Raw genomic sequence first — 20,823 nt, 5'->3', positions numbered from 1 at the left:
TTTATGGAACTTGAGATTTTAAAAAATATATATCGTACTAATTGAATTTTATTAACTGTTAAAAAAAAGACATCTTTCTTTATATTCTACATGGGTAAAACAAGTATAAGTGGTCTTTTATTCTGAAAATCTAAATCACGTTGTTTCTGGTGTTGTGTCCGTTAACTTTTACAGCCCGACGCTGCGTAAACACGTAGCAACTGCACTCTCTTTTTGCCAGCTGCGTATTACGCGCCTTTTACGCTTTGCCCAATGAGCACTACGGAAGCCGACAGGTTCCGATTCCTCGGTTTGTTCTACGACGTTCCGCTTCCTCTCAGCCGGGTTCCTCCCCGGGACAAGCGAAGAGCCAAGCCGAGACCACTCCGGGGGGAGAGAGAGAGAGAGGGGAGAGAGAGAGAGAAAAGTGAGTGTGGTAAAAGGCGATTTAGTTTTTCACACCTCAGGCAGCGTTAGTGAAATCTCTGCGGCAAATCTGGGCTATTTAAACGGCGTGAAAGTCAGCAGCAGCTGGGCGGAGTTTCGGGAGTTTGGCCGGAGTGCGGTTGAGTTTTTGCGGTTGACAGCAACCGGTGAGTTTAGATTTGGTCATTCAACACAGACAGTCCGACTTTTGTCTTATGTACACGTTACTAATTTAGTCATACGTTGTTTAAAAAGACTTTCTTTGACACTGGAAGGTTTCAGACTGGAAAGGAGACACTTTTCCTGTCTAACGGGATAAAAATAAAGCACAGCAGGCAGGAGATCCAGATGTTAGTGGGATTTGTGGTTTGCTTTCTTTTTAATTCAAACCGAAGTAATGACAGTCTACCGGAGAGCACTGTAGTATTGAAATAACGTGAGGTTAATACAAAACATCTGCGATAATAGACAATGGGGTCAGCTGGTCTAAAGCGGCCTGTACATGTCTGATAAGTTGATAAGCTGGATCAATAAAATGTGTTTTTATGAAGCAGAAGGCGCGGTTACTTTAAGTTATAGTGTATTCTGTACAAAAATACAGTTTAATGTATGTGCACAGTGCCTTTTTTATGTTTGCAGTGTGGTTTAATGGAGATTTTTCAGCTCTGGGTTTGGAAATGATCTCTTTTGTGACTTCAGCCAGCTGGAATCTAAATCAATTTCAAGGTGAAGTCTGAACATACTGGACATATTTGTTATTCAGAGTCTTAAAAGAAGGAGCAAGCTGTCTCAGTACAGATTGAAGCACTTGGAAATGTATTGTAAATCTACAATTTTACCTAGTAAGTTTAGTTTGCTTGCCTCCTCTGCTACCTCCTAAATGTTTAAAGATCCACTCCAGACATCCTTTAAAATGCTTTGAGCGCTAATTTGTCTGATGTGTCTGATCCACATCATACTGGACCACCACCATTGGCTTCCGGTTGTGATGTCACAAAATCATGCTCATCCACGCCATATGTACATATCCTAAACTCTGATTTAAGGTGAGCACGGACAAACTTCCCCCCTTCGGCTGATGAATGTGACAAACTTTGCACATACATTGTTGTGCAAAGTGAAGCTCAAACATCATATTAAGGTAAAAATAAGCAGAACACATTTTCAGTGAAGGGGGACTTTAATACCTGCAAATAGGGGTTTTAAAGGACAGGTTCACAAATTTTCAAGTTTGTCTTAAAACAACTGTCAGGTGCTCAAATGAACATTGAAATAGGTTTTTTTTTTTGCTGTAATCATTCCTCCTGTTCATACTGACCATTAGAAGATCCCTTCATAATGCACTTACAATTAAGTGATGGGGAGGCCGAAATCCACAGTCCTTCTTCTGTGCAAAAATGTATTTAAAAGTTTATCTACAGCAAAATTATGAACCTATCCTTTTACTATAACTGAGGACACCGAGATTACATCTGTGACTTATTTTTCTGCTTGATGGAAACAGTCCATGCCGGTAATCCTGCAGGTATATCGTGCCAGTCATTCATGCACTAGACCATGAAACTAACATACGACTTTGAGTCCTGAGGCTAGTTTTTTGTTGTACCTGGTCCGGTTTCAAATCATAAATTCAAGTTATGACAGTGTTGGTAATTTGATTTGTCAAAATGTTGACACAGGGCTGAGGCCAGCTGTTTCAATAACAGGATAAGCTGTTGAGTGTGGGCGTGCGGCGGCTGGGCAGTGTGTTTACACTCCTGTTCGCAGGCCAGAGCCATAATCAGTGAAGTGCCTGTAGAAGGTGGTGAGCTCAAACAGTGTGTGTGTATGTATGTTTGTGTCTGTCTGTGGTGATTTGTACAGTATGTTTCCGTGTCAGTGAATGAAAGGGAGCAGCGTTTGTGTGCGAGTGTGTGATTGAATGTGTGTTTCAGTGTGTGTGTGTAGGCTTCATCACTCCTTCCAGGAAGTGCTCTGTAGAATTTCCTTTTATAGAAGCCGAATACAAAAGACTTGCTGTCCACTTCCTGTAAACAGCTAAGCGGCTGTGTTTGCTACGCTCTGGTTGGACGAACCTGGTCCTGTGACCCACGGGGGCTCGGGGGAGTTCCAGGATGAGGAAGTGGGCTTCCCTTGACGGTGGCCAGCTATAGGGAATAGAAAGTGCTCGGATGCGGCGAGAGAGAGAGAGCAGAGACTGAGGAGTAGAAATGATAAAGGACAGACAGACGTGACAGGCTCTGTGGCACAGCGATGATGAGAAGAGAGTCTGTGAATCTAACAGGAGATTCAGTGTGATGTAAAATAGATGCAGTGTGCTGTCTGGATGTAAGATAGCCTGTTTGGTAGCCAAGTAGGCAGAGTTTGAGGAGATAAATTTGGAAATATAAAGGCCCAGAGGCAGGACTGTGAAGAAAGACTGAAGCCTGCAATTTTAAAAGGAACATATCCACATCAGTGAGGGATAGACAGCTGGCCAGTAATAGTTTTAATTATAGCAATGAAACCAATATTTTGTTCTATAACATGTCAAAAATAATGATAAACGCAGGTCAAAAGTTTGGGTTGAAACAACTAGTCGGTTGATTGATTTCTCAAATGACAGAAAAATAACAAACTACAATTTTGATCATTTGAATCATTGTAAATCACTATATTTTGTTTGGACGAAACAACCAATTTAAATACAATGTTGTTGGCATTTTTGACTGTTTTTAAAACTTGATAGACTAAATAATGAATCCATTAATCATAAAGATGATCACCAGTTCCCTACACAAGTTGGCAAAACACAAAATAGAGTCTTACGATTGCTTAACGCCACCCATCCATATGTTGAAAGGGTAAAACTATCCAGAGAAAAGTCATAAAAAGTAAACATAATTTTGTGTAAAAGGAATAGCCTATGTTTTAGATTCTCTCCTATCCTCTTAATCGTCTTGTGACCCCTCAGATTTATCTTGCGACCACTTTGGGGTGTCCCCACCTCCAGCTTGGGAACCACTGGTTCTTATGGTATAACGATATGAAATGCAGAAAAGCTGTTCACATGTCTGAAGCCGGCAAATCTTTGGCCTTCGTGCTTGATAAACGACTTAAAGGAATAGTTTTGGGGAAATAAGCGTATTTTCTTTCTTTTCGAGAGTTAGACGAAAAGATCGACACCACTCTCACACCTGTCTGTTAAATATGAAGCCAAAGCCAGCAGCTTGTTAACGTAGCTTAGCGTAAAAGACTGGAAACAGCTTGCCTGCTTCTGTCCAAAACTTTACTTGAGCATTTTACTTTTGTGCCAGACTATTTTGTTGCAAAGACCAGCAATTTCCTGGAGTCTTTGTAACCGGTCCCGGTCAAGAAATATTCTGGCACATTACCCCCTGAAAACAGAGAATTGATATATTTACACTCAAGTTTTGGTGCATATTAAATAAATCGTATAACGTATTATTTGTTGAACTTTAGAGGTGTTTGCGGGCGGATTTTTATTACCTTTGCACGGAGCCAGGCTAGTTGTTTTCTCCTGTTTCCGGTATTTGTGCAAAATGTTGAACTATTCCTTTTAGATGATTATTTAATTTCATCATTTCAGCAGCAATAAGCAGTTATACAAACACTGTAGCCTTCAGTGCTGATGTTTGCACCTGCCTGCTCCCCTCAAAGTTGTCCTGCTGCTGCTGCTCAGTAAGCTTAGCTCCGAGCTACACTTCATAAAAGACTTACATGTGCTCACAATGGAGCCCCTTGTTGGCAAGGGGAGTGTGTGTTTTTTAGGGCAGGGAATGTGTGTGAGATGAGGCTTGTATGAGGAGGAGTTTTGTGTGTGTGAGTGTGTGTGTGTGTGAGTGAGTGTGTGTGAGATGAAGAGGAGTACACGCCCAAACCCCAGCAGCCCCGAAGCTATGGAATTCCTACTGAGAGACAACTTGTCGCGGCCTGGCCAGCCAGCACCCAACATTCAGTCCAACACACACACACACACACACACATACACACACACAGACTTTGAAAATGCACATTAAGGCTGGACTGGGTCTAATTTTATCCTGCCTGGGCAAGAATACACTTGTCCCATCCAAAATCGCTGAGGAATGAGGCAGCCTGCTAGGACCTGCCCTGAGAAGGGTGAAAAGACAGATAGAGGGAACCAGCGAGAGCTAAGTAGATAAATGAGCAGTAGAGAAAGAGGTACACACACTCGCTGGGAATACAACTATTTTTTATTGTTTACGTGGTCTTCTGTAAGACGCAGAAGAGGCGACAAACTGGTGAGTACTTAGCAACTTAATGCAGGAGAAGGAAAGGCATTGAAAAAGATATTTGGGGTGTAAAGAGAGCTAGGGGAGTGTCTCATTTTTTCCATTTGGACTAGCTCACTGGATTGTGTCTTTATAATAGTTTGACTGTCTTGCCACGCTGGGAAATTTAAGTTTAAGATCAGTTTACATGATTAAAGGTGGAAAAAACCATCACAGCCAACCAGGAAAATTGAAAATCATTGCACAGTAGGGCGCTCAGTAATGTTAGACATGCAGTACTGCGAATGTTTCAGAAATGATGCAGGGTTGTGAATATTCTAGCCTCGAGTGAGGAGGATAGTGCAGATGTGTTTCAGCTCGTGGCCCGAAGGCTCGGTTATTACACAGCACAAAACATTTTGTGTGAGTTGACTCTTTCAATAACCTCAAAGGCCTAATATGGTGTATTTTGGTGATCGTGTACCTGACTTCTTTTATTTTGTGGTGTTTTGAATGAGAGGTAAATGAGGTCAGCAGAGGCGGCTGCTGCAGGTGGAGGGTTTATGTGTGAAGACGAGGTCATAGGCAATACAAACCTTAGCCACGTTTACTATCCGGGTTCCTTACGAGCTGTGTCATTGGTGGTCAGACACAGGAAGTGAGGAAACCTTTGTTTGTTTCCTGTTTCCTGTCTGTGATGTCACCAAGAATGCAGACTGCAGCTCCGAGTGGATCAAATTGCTTGCTCTGCAAGGTGCTCTTGTGGTTGGTTGTGTTTGTGTGTGTGTGCGTGCATGTCCGTGTGACTGTGCGTGTGCATGTGTCTCTACAATCTCAGTTTTCACCATATTAGGCTAATGGGTGAAACTCAACTCTTTACAAGCAGTAGTGTAAAATGTATTCAAAGCCTTTACCAAAGTAAAAGTGCCAAAAAATCAAGTAAAACACTTTAAAATCATTAAGTGAAAATACAGAAGTATTGTCAGCAAAATGCAGTTCAAGCATCAAAAAGCTAAACACTCATTCTGCAGAAAATTGGCCCCTATGACTAATATATGATTCATAATATGACATTATTAGATTGTCAATACTGATGCATTAATAAGTATAATTTTAATGTTGAAGCTGGTTGAGGTGGAGCTACTTTCAACTACTGTATGTAAAGTTAAGAGGTTTAGTCCAGTGGCCTCCAAAAACAGAGGGGTCAGGCCTCCTCCAAAGGGGTCTCAAGATAGGGTCTTTTTTACCAGATCTGTGCTTTTCTGTGAAATATTGGATCATTTTACTTCTCTGAGACTTGAAACAGAAGTTAAAAGTGGAAATGTCTCTTTGGTGGAACTGCCAACAGCTGAAAATGGGGCCCCAAGACACAATGCTTTTTTTTTTTTCAGAAGGCCACAAGCCAAAAAGTAGTGGAACTACTGGTCAAAATGGGGAACAATGCATTGTATTTTATAAGGTTATTATACGTTGTATAACTGCAATATTTCCCTATGAAATGTAGTGGAGTAGAACTATTAGGTAGGATGAAATGAGAATACTTCAAAATTGTACTTAAGCATATTACTACTAGTTGATATATTCAGTTATTTTCTACCACTGGTGTCTATATCATGTTTCTGATGTCTGACACCACACAGCCCAGTTCTCCTTCTTCTTCTTCTTCTTCACACGGTGCCGTTCTTCATTCCTCTCCCTTTAAATCCTTTGTTATACCATTCTCAGTCACCCACTCTCTCGTCGACACTCTTGTTTCTCTCTCTGTTTCTCTGCCTCCTTTCCTTCCTCATTCATTGCTAAATGTGAGCGAGACTCAACACGTCATTTCGCCCATTCAGCGTTGCTTCCTGTTCACACTCTCTGTTCCCTTCGCTCCAACACTCACTGCTGATCCACAGATTGTGGTATGGATGGATCACTTAGGTCTGTGTGTTTTTCTGACTTTGTTGTTTAGTTGTTTCTACTCTGTGTAATGTAGGCTAAGCTTGTCTTGATTTGTCAAAGGGAAACGAGCGTCTCTCAGTAGCATTTTGGGCTAGCATGTACTGCTTTGACTAGCATTGTGAAAGGTTAAAAAAAAAAAAAAACAGGAAGAAGTGAGCCAGTGATTGAGCGTGCAACAGACTTAATGTATTTCATGTGTACGTTTGCATTTGTGCGACTCCGCAGGTGTACGTGTGTGTAGATGTGTGACAGCGGAGTGTGTGAGGACAAGCCCCCCGCCCCCCCTGTCAGGATGAGCAGCCAAGGAGGAGCCAAGGACCCCCAGTCAGCCAATCACAGCTCTCGGCCGCTGCCGTCTGTACCGGAGGAGAGAAAGTCGAGAAACAAGATCATATCCATGTTTGCCTCTGAGAAAGGTGAGAGACATGATGAATACACACACATATATGTAGACGTACATACTGTAAAGCAAAAAAAAAAAAAACCACATGCATGGCAGTGGATGACCAACATGTTGACCCTTGACCTTTACCTGCAGGAGGCAGGAAGAAAGATCGGGATAAGGACAGGCCTGAGATCTCCTCCCCTTCGGACTTTGAACACACCATCCATGTGGGCTTTGATGCTGTCACTGGAGAGTTCACTGTAAGTACCTAACCTTAAAGGGCTACTCCAGAGATTTAGTATAGCAAGTGACACACTTTTAAAAAATTGGTCAAAAACAGATGCAAGAGAGGCAGAGATATCCTGACTTATAAGCTTTATCTATACTTCTGCTTTAATGGGATACTCTATGCTTTTGGCAGCAAGATGCATAGGCTCTGAAGCTTTAGGCTACAACATAACTGGCATGCAGCTCCTTTTAAAAACGTTGCTACACGTCAGGGTTACAATGGCTACTGATATATCACACGGGGACCACAAGAACTGTTATCAGCTGCTTGTGTTTCTCATATAAATTGAAACACAGGTAGTTAGTAACAGTTGATAGTGAAGACAACAATAAGGAAGTTGAAGAAAGGCTTGGCAGTCTTCTCCTTTTCAGTTACACACACCTTGCAAAGCCTTCTCTACTCTAAACCTTCCTCCCACTGTGGTCATTGCTCTGTATAACAGTGAATGAATGGATGCAAATTCTGTGACTGCACGGCAGTTGTCTTCTATTTAGTAATGAAAACAAGGTGAAATTGAAATTACCTGGATGTAACACTAATTATATAATTCTGTGCATGGCCCACTGTCACGCTGTCTCTCTCTCTCTGTTCTAAAACTCCCATAATGCAACTAAAAAGCACCTTTTTATTAGACCTTTAGATCTCCAGATTGTAACGCAGGCTTTCTGTTAAAAATTTGAGCTGAGATGCAAGATAATATCATCTGGGTTATTAACACAGAGCCACAGAAGACGTTACACAACTGCTTCTACAGGTTCAGTTGTACTGTGTTGAGTAAACATATCTTCACATGTAAAATGGGCAGAGTGCCCCTTTAATACTGTACAAAATGCTTTATTATAGACCAAATGAGTGATTGACTCATTGGAAATAAATAACTCTAGTTTTGCCGTTAGATTATTGCAAAACTCAGCCAGGGTAATTTAACATGTTTCAGTTCATGTTCTTGTTTCAGACTTGCTGCCTCACTCAGAAATCCATACAGCTACATAGACATTTAGCTGGCAGGATAAAACAAAAACAAGCTAATGGGATTTTCTGTGTTGTGGTTATAAACCTTGAGCCAGTCTTCCAGAGTCAAGTAAAAACACAATGAAATTCAAAGGAATTTTCTTTTTTTTTTTTGCTGTAATTTCTGTCAGACATGCAAAATGCTTATGTACAGTGAGCGTATGTTATTCTTTAACTCCTGAAAACTGAAAGTTAATTACGTTAATGGACTTTAAAGGCATATCTATAGCTCAGCCTCTTGTGATACCAAGGCTTATATAGTTCTTTTTTTCTCTAATGGTTGTGTGTATTGTTGCTGTGATGCTTTAGCTACAGACTTGTAACCCTCAAATGGTACTTTTAGTAGTCTATGCTTACCTGTATGTGTAAGCACAGCACATATGCATACATAATGTACTCTTGGGAGCTAGTAACAGACGTATGTATATTTAAGTCCATAACATATGTTTTTATGTTTGTTGATCAACCTTTTCTGTATATGTTCGAAAGTGATATGATATTTAATTTGCAAAAAAAGCTCCTAAAAGTTAGAAATGTGGTGAAGTACTTAATATCAGGAAATTGGATGGACTCACTCCAATACAGGAACTGCTCCTCCTGTTTCTTACACTTGTTTTCTTTGTTTTCCGGTTAGATCTATGTAAAAGGTTTTCACTGTGCGTCTGTCTGTCTGTGTGTGTGTGTGTGTGTGTGTGTGTGTGTGTTTGTCCAGGGCATGCCAGAGCAGTGGGCCCGTCTCCTTCAAACCTCTAACATCAGTAAATCAGAGCAGAAACAGAATCCTCAGGCCGTCCTCGACATTCTCAAGTTCTACGATTCCACCAGTGGAAAACAGAAATACCTCAGTCTTTCCGCCTCGGGTCAGTTTTCTTTTGCTCAACAAATTATTAAAAGTCAAAATATTTGCAAGCCTCACCATGTTCTCACACTTTCTCTTCTGTAATTTTGTCTCTTTCAGATAAAGACTCGCAGTCGGTGAGTGGTTTCACTCATTACTTCCATTCTCATTCCTAACGTTACATTACATGCGTTCAGTATATTCTTACTGTTTTTGTGTTATATCTGGGTGTGTTCGCTGTTGCAGCCAGGCAAGCAGGGTACCACAACCTCCCCGTCAGGCGGCAAGGATGGCGACGATGATGACGATGACGATACACCACCCCCAGTTGTGGCACCGCGGCCAGAACACACAAAATCAGTGAGTCATGATAAAAAGATTGTTTGTTTTGTTTTTTTTATAACATGAAAGTACAAGAAAGCAACACAGAAGTACATGTTGTCATTTTGAACTATGAACAATGAAATTGGGAAGTGTAAAACCAGTTGATACTGTTTCCCATAATGAGGTTTAGTGAGAATTACAGCTTATAATCCAATTACCAAAAAATACAAGCAGCCAAAAATAAGATGGGTAAGGTCAGCCAAGGTTCAGTGTTCCTTGGGAAATGATTAGAACAAAAGGAAAAGGAATTTTTCCTTTGCTGTGTCAGGTGTACACGAGGTCGGTGATAGACCCACTTCCAGCTCCAGAGGGAGACGCAGCCTCCAAGGCAGCTGACAAACAGAAGAAGAAGGGGGGCAAGATGACTGATGAGGAAATCATGGAGAAGCTCAGTATGTAAAACACACACACACACACAAACACAGATAGACACAGGATATGACACATCACAGGCAGAGCCACATCTATTTTTGGCTCCAGAGCTGACTAAACAATTCTTTTTTCTGTGATTCTTAGGAACGATTGTCAGTATTGGAGATCCTAAGAAGAAATATACTCGCTATGAGAAGATCGGCCAGGGGTGAGTCAGAATTCAAAATCATGTAAACATTGAAAACGGGCAGGAATTTAACAGAGGTTATCAAGCAGGTCGCTCATCCAAACTGGTTTCTTGACCAAAGGAGAAGGGAAACCAACTCTGAGTTGTGTATGGACACTGAAAAAATAGTCACAAGAGTGGAAAGAAATAAGGAAAAGACTTTTATATCATGTCCCACTGTTTTTTTACTTTCAGGGCATCTGGAACAGTTTACACAGCTATAGATGTTGCGACAGGACAAGAGGTAAGGGGTCCTCATATTTACAAAAGTCACCTGTCAGGTTCCCCTCAAAGTCATGAAGAGGTGGGACTGAACTGTGAAATAGTAGACAGTTTTAAAACCTAACCTATCCATGTATGTTGTCTTGACAGTTTTACATTGTCCAAATTTGACTTTGAGCAAATTTCAGGGATTTAAATGACTTAACTCAAACTATTCCTTAAACAGTGTAGACTGTTAGCATTACAAGCTAATTAGTTGTACCGTTCAATTTACCCGATATTGTGTTCTGCAGGTGGCCATCAAACAGATCAACTTGCAGAAGCAGCCAAAGAAAGAGCTAATCATCAACGAGATCCTGGTCATGAAGGAGCTGAAGAACCCCAACATTGTCAATTTCGTAGACAGGTAACACTGACCTAACACAAACTGTACAGACAGACATACAACACATCAACACAGCAACAACTGTGAGTCGACTGCTTTATGAATGTGTGTGCGTTTTTTTTTGTTTGTTTTTTTTTAGTTTCCTTGTAGGAGATGAGCTTTTTGTGGTGATGGAGTATCTGGCTGGTGGTTCCCTAACTGATGTTGTGACGGAGACGTGCATGGACGAAGCTCAGATCGCCGCCGTGTGCAGAGAGGTGGGATTCTTCTCAGACAGCTTAGCTTATGAAAGTGGTTAACAAAATCTTTTTGAAACATCAGTGAAAACCTGTCAAAGCACTTGTGTTGCACAGCATGTCAGCAGAGCAGCAGCAGCAGCAGCAACAGCTTCAGTCCTTAGTCTGTGTGTGCACAGGATGTGTTCGAGAACACTATTTGAGCGCAGGGCCCCAAACATGCTCCACACTAGATCGATTTCAGTAAGCTACGACGCAGCCTGTGCAGACAGCTGTATTGCTTAAAGTAGAAGCATATCTGTTCCATCAGATGCGTAGGAGATGAAAGGCTTTATTTTACTGTAATGAACAAATCCAATAATAGTATATGAGGCTCTCACCTCTTTGTATCTGTTGCACCGAAACACACAAAGACTCTAAAAAAGCTGTGCGCATTTCTCTACTTTCATTTATTTGTTAGTGATACTTGTGTGTTAACTTTTGGGGATCCTAACCTTCCTCCCTCTCTGTGTCCAGGTCCTCCAGGCTCTGGAGTTTCTTCATGCCAACCAGGTCATCCATAGAGACATCAAGAGTGACAATGTACTGCTGGGGATGGACGGATCAGTCAAACTCAGTGAGGGAGCACACACGCAAACATGCACAGATCCCCAAACACATACTTTACATATCTGACTGAATAGCACATGAATGTGTGCTTTTAACTGTAGTAAGAATCGTGGATTTTTGGATCTTAAACCATGTGTGTTTGTTTTTTTTCTCTCTTTGCAGCTGACTTTGGCTTCTGTGCCCAGATCACACCAGAGCAGAGTAAACGCAGCACCATGGTGGGGACTCCGTACTGGATGGCTCCAGAAGTGGTGACCAGGAAAGCCTACGGACCCAAAGTGGACATTTGGTCTCTGGGGATTATGGCCATAGAGATGGTGGAGGGAGAGCCTCCATATCTCAACGAGAACCCTCTCAGGGTGAGTGTGAACCTAATCTTTTGAATATTTTTTGTTTAATCTTTTAGTTTATAAAATGTCAGAAGATTGTGAAAAATGCCGTCGCTATTTCCCAGAGCCCAAAGTGATGTCTTCAAATTGCTTGTTTTGCCTCACCAACGGTTTAAACCCCAAAGATATGTAATTTAAAATAATATGAAACAGCTTTTCTTACCATGCTATATTGTTTTGGTCGTAGGCTTTGTATTTAATTGCCACCAACGGGACTCCTGAGCTGCAGAGTCCAGAGAAGCTGTCTCCTGTCTTCAGATCCTTCCTGTCCCGCTGTCTGGAGATGGACGTGGAGAAACGAGGATCGGGCCGAGAACTGCTGCAGGTAAAGGGGGCCTACACACTCGCACACTGCCTCAACATGCGAGTATCTGTCTCTCAAAAAACTTACTGTGCATTAGCGCTGTAACAACAACAACTTATATGCTGATCATTCTCTTGATTGATCGTTTGATCATTTTTGTCTAAGAAATGTTAGAAAATAGTGGGGATGTCCCATATCTAGACTGGGCATATTTTAACCTCAGCCTGCAGTTGGAGCATTTCACTGCATATGTGAGTGAAAATTGTCGATGTGAAAAATGACTTGGGAGCAGTGAGTGACAGTGTTTGGATTAATTAGCTCATGAAAAGTAAGGTGTGCTAAATATCGGCTACACCTGTGCTATATACATATTTAATCAACACAGCATATCTTCTACTGCTGTGTAGGTAATAGAATTCTTTTTATTATGTATACTGAGCATCTTTGGCACAAAAAATACTGTATTTCTGGATGAAGTAAGTTTGATATTATCTCATTTTCAGAGAATTCGGAATTGGGGTTGAAAAAAAATAGATTGGAACATCTCTAAAAAACAGTGAATCACAATTACCTAGAGCCCAAGGTGACATTCAAAATGCTTTGTTCAAACTGGTAGTTTGGGGTATACTAATTTATAAAACAAAGAAAGCAGCATACTCTTAAATTTAAGAAGGTTGAAATCAAAAGATGATTCCTAAAATCCAAGATGATATCTTCAAATTGTTTGGGTTTTTTTTCAGCCAATAGCCCAAAACCTTAAGATAACTACTAAAAAAGCTGGAACTAGAGAATGTTTGGCATTTGTGTTTGAAAAATGACACATCTAGAGTCATAAAGTTAGTTTTCTTGCACTTAATGTGGGTAACTGCACATATTCGCCAGAGTTAATCCTGAAAATAAAGTTAACTTCCTCAACAGTTATATTTCATGTGTTCGCTCCTTTTTGTTTGTGTGTGTCCGTAGCATCCTTTCCTGAAGCTGGCCAAGCCTCTGTCCAGTCTTACCCCCCTCATCCTGGCAGCCAAGGAGGCCATGAGGAGCAACCGCTAAATCCCAGTCTCTAAAGACTATGAGAGCTTTCGCCAGCGACAGCCAATCCAACCAGCATCTCCTACTGGTCTACGTATGACGGTCGTCAGCAACCTGCTAGTGTTTTTTTTTGTTTTGTTTTTTTTTTTCAAAGAGTCATAAAATGCCTCTCGACTCTTCCCAGTGTTTCTGTACTGATGCCAGATTAATCGCACCTTCTGTGCCCTTTTCTAAAACTGCAGGCAGCCATAATGTCTGTCGCAGCCATAGCATGTGTATGTTGTTGATGTTGACACTGGTTACTATGCATATCAGCAACACAGGATCACTGTTGTTAAGGTTCAAGACTCTTTGCACACCAAGGAACATTCACAAAGGTTTTTTTTTCTTTATCTTAAGACCTCTTCACAAAGCTGCTGAAAGCAACTATTCCTGAGAAGCTGAGAAACATGGACAACGTTACACGTAACTGTGTCCTGAATCCATACTACATGGTAGTTCAAAGCAGGTTTTAAGGAATGTGGGCAGGCCTCAGTTGGAAAAGGGTGATGTTACTCATTTCCCTGCACCAAGAGGGATTTTGCAACATGAATTTGTCCAGATTTCTTTTTTTTTTTTGAGGGTGTCTGCCCTCTGGTGGCAGTTTAGGGTGTTACCAAGACTTAAAACACACTATCAGTTCAAGCTGGTATCTAATTTTTGCCTTAGAATATTTTACAAATAAGGAAATCTTAAAATATTAAACATTCTTTGAATCAAATTAAAGAGTTTTTTGACATGATCAGACATGCTCATCATGAGGATAACGATAGTGAGGATTCTTGGTGTATGGAGATACTTGGACCTTTGCAACTGGTTTTCTGTGGTTGTTGCTATGGTTACACATGTGCATTACGACAGGGTCCAATAGGTTAGAAAGTGTACTGTGGCCCTGCCTGGGACAATGCAGTCTTTGTGCAGTGGAAAAAGCCATTCAAGTGTCCTTGTTTGACCTTGGATCTCACTGGAAATTAACCCATTCCAGTAAAGGGATGGGATTTAGTTTTTCTTCAGTCTGCTTTTATACATGAAACTCATTTATTTTATAATAGTAGATAAAAAATGTCCAGATTTCATTTGTTAAGGGTGTCGGGAGTTTAGGGTGTCACCAGGAACCAAAACACACAATATCATTAATCCAACTTCATACACCTCTGTTATCAAACTATGCAAATCCATCTGATCACTCAGATGTTTACCGTCTGAAACATTTCCTTAAACCTTGAACTCTCAAGATTACTGTACCTGAAAACCACATTTCTCTCACCATGATGTTTCGTCTAGATGTTCTGTTTGTCTTTAGTCGTGCCTTTTTCCAATAGACGCCTTACTATTGGTGTGTTGGTGTCAGTACAACACAAATACTGTGTGAAGTTGTCTGTCTGAATGTGTTGAACTGGAGAAAGACTTTGCTTTTTTTTTTGTATATTATGTATTGGTGATGTCCTGTATTTTTAGCAGCTTTTTAAAAGTATGTATATCATTGTTTTATATTTGTAACTAACACAACAGAGGACAATTTTTTTTTTCAACTTGTTTATATGTACCAATTTATCTTTAGTTCCCTGATCTGCACAATTATGGACTCCAAACCATTAAATGTATTGATAAGCCTGAGACACTCTAGCCAGACCTGAGTCGAGCAGTATTTGGAAATAATTGTTTGTTTTAACCTGTATTGGGGTGCCGAATGAGTTTCAAAATGGGACAGTACCTCATTTTCCAGCATGTTTAGACAATCCCTATAAAGCATTTAAAACGTCTCATTGAATTTGTTTTTAACGGATGCATGATTCAATAAAACACACTCCTATGGATCTCAACAGGTTCACACAAATAAAGAGTGCTTCCAAATACTATTGGCAGAATGAAATACACCATTATGTGACCAGAGCACACATTCCAGCTAGATGCATAACATGAATGATTGAAGAGTTTAAAATGAATGTGCTGTTGTTCATCATGAAACCAAATCCATATAGTATGTAAATTATTATTAAAAATTGACTTAAATTGGCTCGTGTTTCAATGTGAATGATTCAAATGTATTTATGATCTCCTATTTTGACACAAGAGGGCGGTATTTAAGCATTTATGGCAGAAACAACTCACTGATGTCCACAGATGTTATAATTTGAATATCTGTTCTGCCTCCCTGCTTATCAGCCGCTTTAAAGGCGCCAAGTTTTATGTATCATAAAATTTTGCTCTTTTTCCTCACACACATTCATCCATAACGGAGATGTTACTGGTTTTCTTTGTGATACTAACAGTCCAAGTGCTGATGCTGATTTGACTCAAATATACGAACCAATCTTTACAGTTAGTTAAGTTTTCACATTGGATTATTCTTCATGTAATATGTTAGATACAGTGGTAATTTTTTATTGTTTTGCAGGATCGACAGGCAATCCAACTGTGACTCAGTCTCCTGCATCAAAGTCAGTCAGTCTGGGGGAGACAGTCTCTCTGAGTACATGAGTCGATGATGATCTCAGCTTGTACCTACAGAAACCTGGACAGCCTCCCAAACAGCTGTTTTACAAAATAAGTTGTCATCAATCTGATACTCTGAGTCATATCAGCAGCAGTGGATCCCAACCTGAATTCACTCTGACTATCAGGGGAGTCCAGCTTGAAGATGCAGAAGATTACTACTCATTATGTGATATGGAGTCATAAAAAAACCTCCCTTAGTTAGGCTGCATACAGATCGATGTGTTGCAGCTGTGACCTGTTGCAGGAGATACGGATATGCACGACTGCTCACCCGAATAGTTTCCCAAAGACAAAACCACAACTTACAGAAACCTCTTGATAGTTCATCTCCAGTTAAAGGGGAAGTGAAACTGATTTTCATCAGCCTGACATTCAGACTTTGTTACCTTTTATAGCAGTCGTCCTCGCTAAGAAAAAAAAATGTGGCACGGATCCTGAATGAATGCGGAATATACTTATTTCTCTTGTATCAACATAGAATCTGTGTACTGTTTTGTACATTTTTGAGCAATAAAGGAATAGAGAATGCATTGTATGTAGTTTTGAAGAAATATTAAACTAATGTCATTGGCCTACCTCAGATAGAGTTTACCATAACAGACGTAAACAGATGCAATATGAATGAATATTGATCTCTATAAAGGTTCTTATCAGTGTGAGATCAGCCCTGTTTGATGAATAACAAAAATAACAACATGCAAACACTGAACTCACAGTTTTATGCACAATTTGGTATAAGATATATACACTATAAATCATACAAAATAGAAATCTGTGCTACTTTATGAGTTTGGTTCCTCCACCAAATGTCCACCACAGTGATACAAACTCATTAAGTGATTAAAATATCTCTTCTCTTTTAATAACACACCAGAATTAATATTATATTGAATTGACAATATTCTTCAGTCTGTTGAGAGCAGAGAAATCATTTCCATAGAGAGGAGGCTTTGCATCGTCAGCTGATCCTCCAGTGAACTGAGAAGGTTTATAGTCCTGTGAATACAACACTGCAGGACTCAGATCTGTCAGTCAACACAGCAGAAAGCACAACCACCATGACTCTCATCACCATCCTCATCTGGACGCTGGCCTGCTGCTGTTTTACAGGTTCATTCACTCAGCAACATTTCAAACATGATGTGTTGCCTTTTCTGTCATTAATTTCTGCTGATAAATGAAAGATTTGTTTCTGTCTGCAGGATGCAGCGGTCAGGTGACTGTGACTCAACCTCCAGAAGTGACATCTACTCCAGGATCCACTGTCACTCTGACCTGTAAAACCAGCCAGGCTGTTTATAGAGATAGTAGTGGAGATTATATGCACTGGTATCAACAGAAATCTGGACAGACTACAAAACTCCTAATAAAATTTGCAAGCACACGTCATTCAGGAACACCAGCTCGGTTTAGTGGCAGTGGAAGCAGCTCTGACTTCTCTTTGACCATCAGTGGAGTTCAGACTGAAGATGCAGCAGTTTACTACTGTCAGAGTGGACACTATATAAACAGTGCTTGGGTGTTCACGCAGTGATTTGTAGTCGTACAAAAACCTCCCTCAGTCAGTCTGCAGAGACACTGAGCTGTTACAGCAGGAACCGACGGCAGCTGCTGAAGAGGAAGAGACTCTGACACAGACCACTGAACACAGAGCTGACAGTAACCTCACCAAGCACAAACTGTACCAATCACAAACAACATGTACACATGAATATATTGGCATATTTTATATTTTTAAATATCTTCCTTTTATTCCATGTCAAAAAGTGTGAAACTGACATTGAAACTAACCATCATGATGTTCATTTTCCACATACAGTGATATCAGAAGTTGTGGAAAAACAAAAACTGAACATTTTCCACAATCTAGAAACTTAGACACACATCAACATGTTGTTTGTCACTTGAAAACATTATTCACTGGACATTCTCAGATATTTGCTGATTCACTGTCTTGTTGACTGATACAAACTCTCATAACTGAGAGTTAAAGACAAAGCAAGAGCCAGTAGCCAGTTAGCTTAGCTTAGCATAACAACTGGAAACAGAGGGAAACAGCTAGCCTGGCTCTGTCTGAAGGCAACAAAATCTGCCCACCAGTACCTCTAAAGCTCATTAATTAACATGTTATATGTTGCCTGTTTAATCCCCCAAAAAACAAATTGAAAAAACAAGACAAGTTGTGGTTTAACAGGGGTTTATGTGATGTTGCCAGACAACCAGCAGAAACTTTGGCTTTTGTTAATATTAAACAAGCCAGATATTAATTAGTGAGCTTTAGAGGTTTTATAGGCAGATTTTGTTACCTACAAACAAGCGAGCTGTTTCTCCCTATTTACATTTGTAATGCTAAGCTAACCAGGAGCCATAGCTCCATATTTATGTAGAAATAAAAAAAGTGGTGTCGATCTTCTCATCTTCCTCTCGGCAAGAAATCAAATAACTGTATTTCCCAAGATGTCAAACTATTCCTTTGGGATTTTTTCTGTAAACATCAATCAACAACATGTTGTTTACTCACATCTTGTCTCACAGGATGTAGTCCAACATTTTCTAATAATGTTCTTCTCTTATCTCATTGAAACTCATCCTTCTATTAACAGGGTTGTTAAAACATTATTTATGCTAACAGTATCATTTTATTAACACAAACAGCAGCCCAAACAGAACATTTAGTGGCTGTCTAAGATCCTGCACACCAAACAATCAACTTCAACTTATTACTCAACTTTTCAGATAAATCAAATACCAAATATACAATATAACATACTTTAATTAGAGTAGACACCTGTTAAGTGTGAAGGGAAAGAGTTGGTCACCTAAAACGCTGAGCAGGCCCTAAAGTGAGATAAAATGGGTTTAAATTCCTGCCTTTGTGCTAACAACAAAAATAAAACAAATGATTGTGAAAACGGAGAAATTCAAATCAATCAAATGTTGGGTCAGATCATGCTGAGTTAAGTGTTTATCCAATCTGCCAGCAGGTGGCACCATACAACCTAAACAACATAATAAAGAGGATAAAGTCAATGTTTTCTGGATGAACTTTGAATTAGAATGATCCTCTGTAGAGGTTGATCTCTCACTCCTCCTCACCTCTGCTCTTTCTGTTTCACAACAACAGGTGTGTGTTTGTCTTCTTAAATGTATTTTGCATGACTTTCATGCATCACTGCTCCTCAGAGTTTAAGTTCTTGTGTCACAGAGAGTCTGAACTGTTTTCATGCACTCACACTGAAAACTGCATCAGGATGATGTCGCCAATAACTCTGCTGATCATGTTGGGTTTTCTGAGTCAGGGTGAGAGATTCTGAAAATATTTTGGTGCAAATCCAGTCTGTGTTCTCCCTTTTACTTTTGCTTAAATGTCTTTTCTATTTTTCTCTCCCATCACAACCTGAACTGCTTCTCCACTGGCTATTGGCTATAATATTTACTCTTTAAGATTTTTCATTTCTCATTTCAGAGTCTTCTGCCAACAATTTTCTGACTCAGACTGACAAATTCAAGTCTGTTAGTCTTGGAGGGACGGTGACCATCAGCGCCACAGGGAGTTCAGATATTGAAGATGATCTCAGTTGGTACCTTCACAAACCTGGACAAGCTACCAAACTTCTTATATATGACGCATCAACTCTAAACTCAGGAACTCCATCTCGATTCAGTGGCAGTAGATCTGGTTCTGGTTACACTCTGACCATCAGTGGTGTTCAGGCTGAAGATGTTGGAGATTACTACTGTCTTGGCGTACATACTGATGGCACGTTCACACAGTGATTTCGAGTCGTACAAAAACCTCCTTCAGTTTGACTGAAGTGAAAACGGCCTGCTGCAGCTGCAGAGGGTTGATGAAGAGACTGTGATGAGGATAACTGGTTGAGTGAACACAACACTGTGACTCTGACACACAAGAGTCATCAAGCAGAACCACAATGAACCCAAATAAAACTGACACATACTGAAAGTCCCTCTTACATTTACAGTTAAAACTTCAGTTCTTGTCAGTTTATTCAATATCTTTATGAGTAAGCTGGAAACATTTAGCTCTTGTTAGAGTATAGCCACCAATAGAAACAAATATTTGACAGATTTTCCACTAATGCAGAACAAAATAATACAACTACAGCCCAAAAGGAAATAAAGCTTTCCAATTTATTATTCCACATTTTAAAATTCCAAATGAGTTCATACTCAAAATTAATGTCACTAGTTAATAAAAAAGCAACCATCTCTTGTACTATTAGATATACAGTATTATAACATCAGGAATGATGATATTTGGATGATCAAGAAGCTATTTTTCATAACGAATTGATTTTAAAAGAAATACAAACACACTGACTCATTATAATCAACAGTTTTATTGAATAATGGTTCAATGTTCATTTCACACTTTACATGTATGAATAATTTCTCTTGGAGTGAAACTCAGAATATTAAGTTTCATTTGAAAAGTAATGAACATAAAGCAGAATATAAGGAAGATCAGTATTAGAAAGCAACATGCACATTAAAACAGTGAGTAGAGAGATGTGAAACTTGCAGAAACAGCTGAACAGAGAAGATCTGTAGCTTCATCAAGATCTCTAGCAAAGAAAAAGAAGCATCATTTCTAGACAGGAAGTGTTGCTGAAGCTCTACTCTGAGCAGCGGTCAGGGTCCAGGGTTTGAGTGACAGGGGTCTGTCCACTCAGACTGGCCTCACAGCTCACTGAGCCCACCTTCCTCCACTGGTCTGCAGAGAGGCTCAGGGTGCTGCTCCGGCTGTAGTGGCCGTCCCTCCCCAGGACCTCCGCGCCGTGTGACACCCCTGAGGAGCTGCTGCTGCCCCCCACCTTCCAGTCCAGCCTCCAGGCTGAGGGGAAGCCCCCGCTGGACAGACACACCAGTGTGGCACTGCCCTGCTGCAGCTGCTCTCTGGAGGGGGGGAGGACGGTCAGGGTGGGCCGCACCACACCCACTGGAGGAGAGAGAGGGGGAGGAGAGCGGGGAGAAAAGACAAAGACGGAAAACTTTAGAGCT

At 40.4% G+C, this 20,823-nt stretch overlaps 1 protein-coding gene across 4 annotated transcripts; it reads left to right on the top strand.

The window, feature by feature from the left end:
• The first annotated feature begins 283 nt into the window (after positions 1–283).
• Positions 284–15,319, top strand: LOC122998161 (serine/threonine-protein kinase PAK 2-like). 4 transcript variants are annotated; one of them, XM_044374891.1, is made up of 15 exons: positions 284–406; positions 6,810–7,000; positions 7,123–7,229; positions 8,982–9,129; positions 9,228–9,244; positions 9,354–9,467; positions 9,760–9,883; positions 10,008–10,071; positions 10,285–10,333; positions 10,605–10,717; positions 10,836–10,953; positions 11,449–11,548; positions 11,704–11,900; positions 12,118–12,255; positions 13,198–15,319. In XM_044374891.1, exons 2-15 carry the CDS (start codon positions 6,826–6,828, stop codon positions 13,282–13,284), a joined length of 1,551 nt encoding a protein of 516 aa, XP_044230826.1. In that variant the 5' UTR covers positions 284–406; positions 6,810–6,825; the 3' UTR covers positions 13,285–15,319. The 4 variants fall into 4 exon arrangements, with proteins under 4 accessions (XP_044230826.1, XP_044230824.1, XP_044230825.1 ...); XM_044374889.1 differs by having other exon boundaries at positions 284–572; XM_044374890.1 differs by lacking the exon at positions 284–406 and adding an exon at positions 4,544–4,670.
• Positions 15,320–20,823: the final 5,504 nt, after the last annotated feature.

This window comes from Thunnus albacares, chromosome 15 (genome assembly GCF_914725855.1).
Source record: "Thunnus albacares chromosome 15, fThuAlb1.1, whole genome shotgun sequence".
In the NCBI taxonomy this organism is placed as follows: domain Eukaryota; kingdom Metazoa; phylum Chordata; class Actinopteri; order Scombriformes; family Scombridae; genus Thunnus; species Thunnus albacares.
This window is presented reverse-complemented; position numbering and strand designations above follow the sequence as displayed.

Bases quoted from the DNA above. Each gene is read 5' to 3' on its own strand.
- LOC122998161 (XM_044374891.1), top strand. From the start codon at position 6,826: ATGTGTGACAGCGGAGTGTGTGAGGACAAGCCCCCCGCCCCCCCTGTC. The intron at 10,072-10,284 runs GTGAGTCAGAAT...TTTTACTTTCAG, and splicing joins TATGAGAAGATCGGCCAGGG to GGCATCTGGAACAGTTTACA. The intron at 10,954-11,448 runs GTGGGATTCTTC...CTCTGTGTCCAG, and splicing joins TCGCCGCCGTGTGCAGAGAG to GTCCTCCAGGCTCTGGAGTT.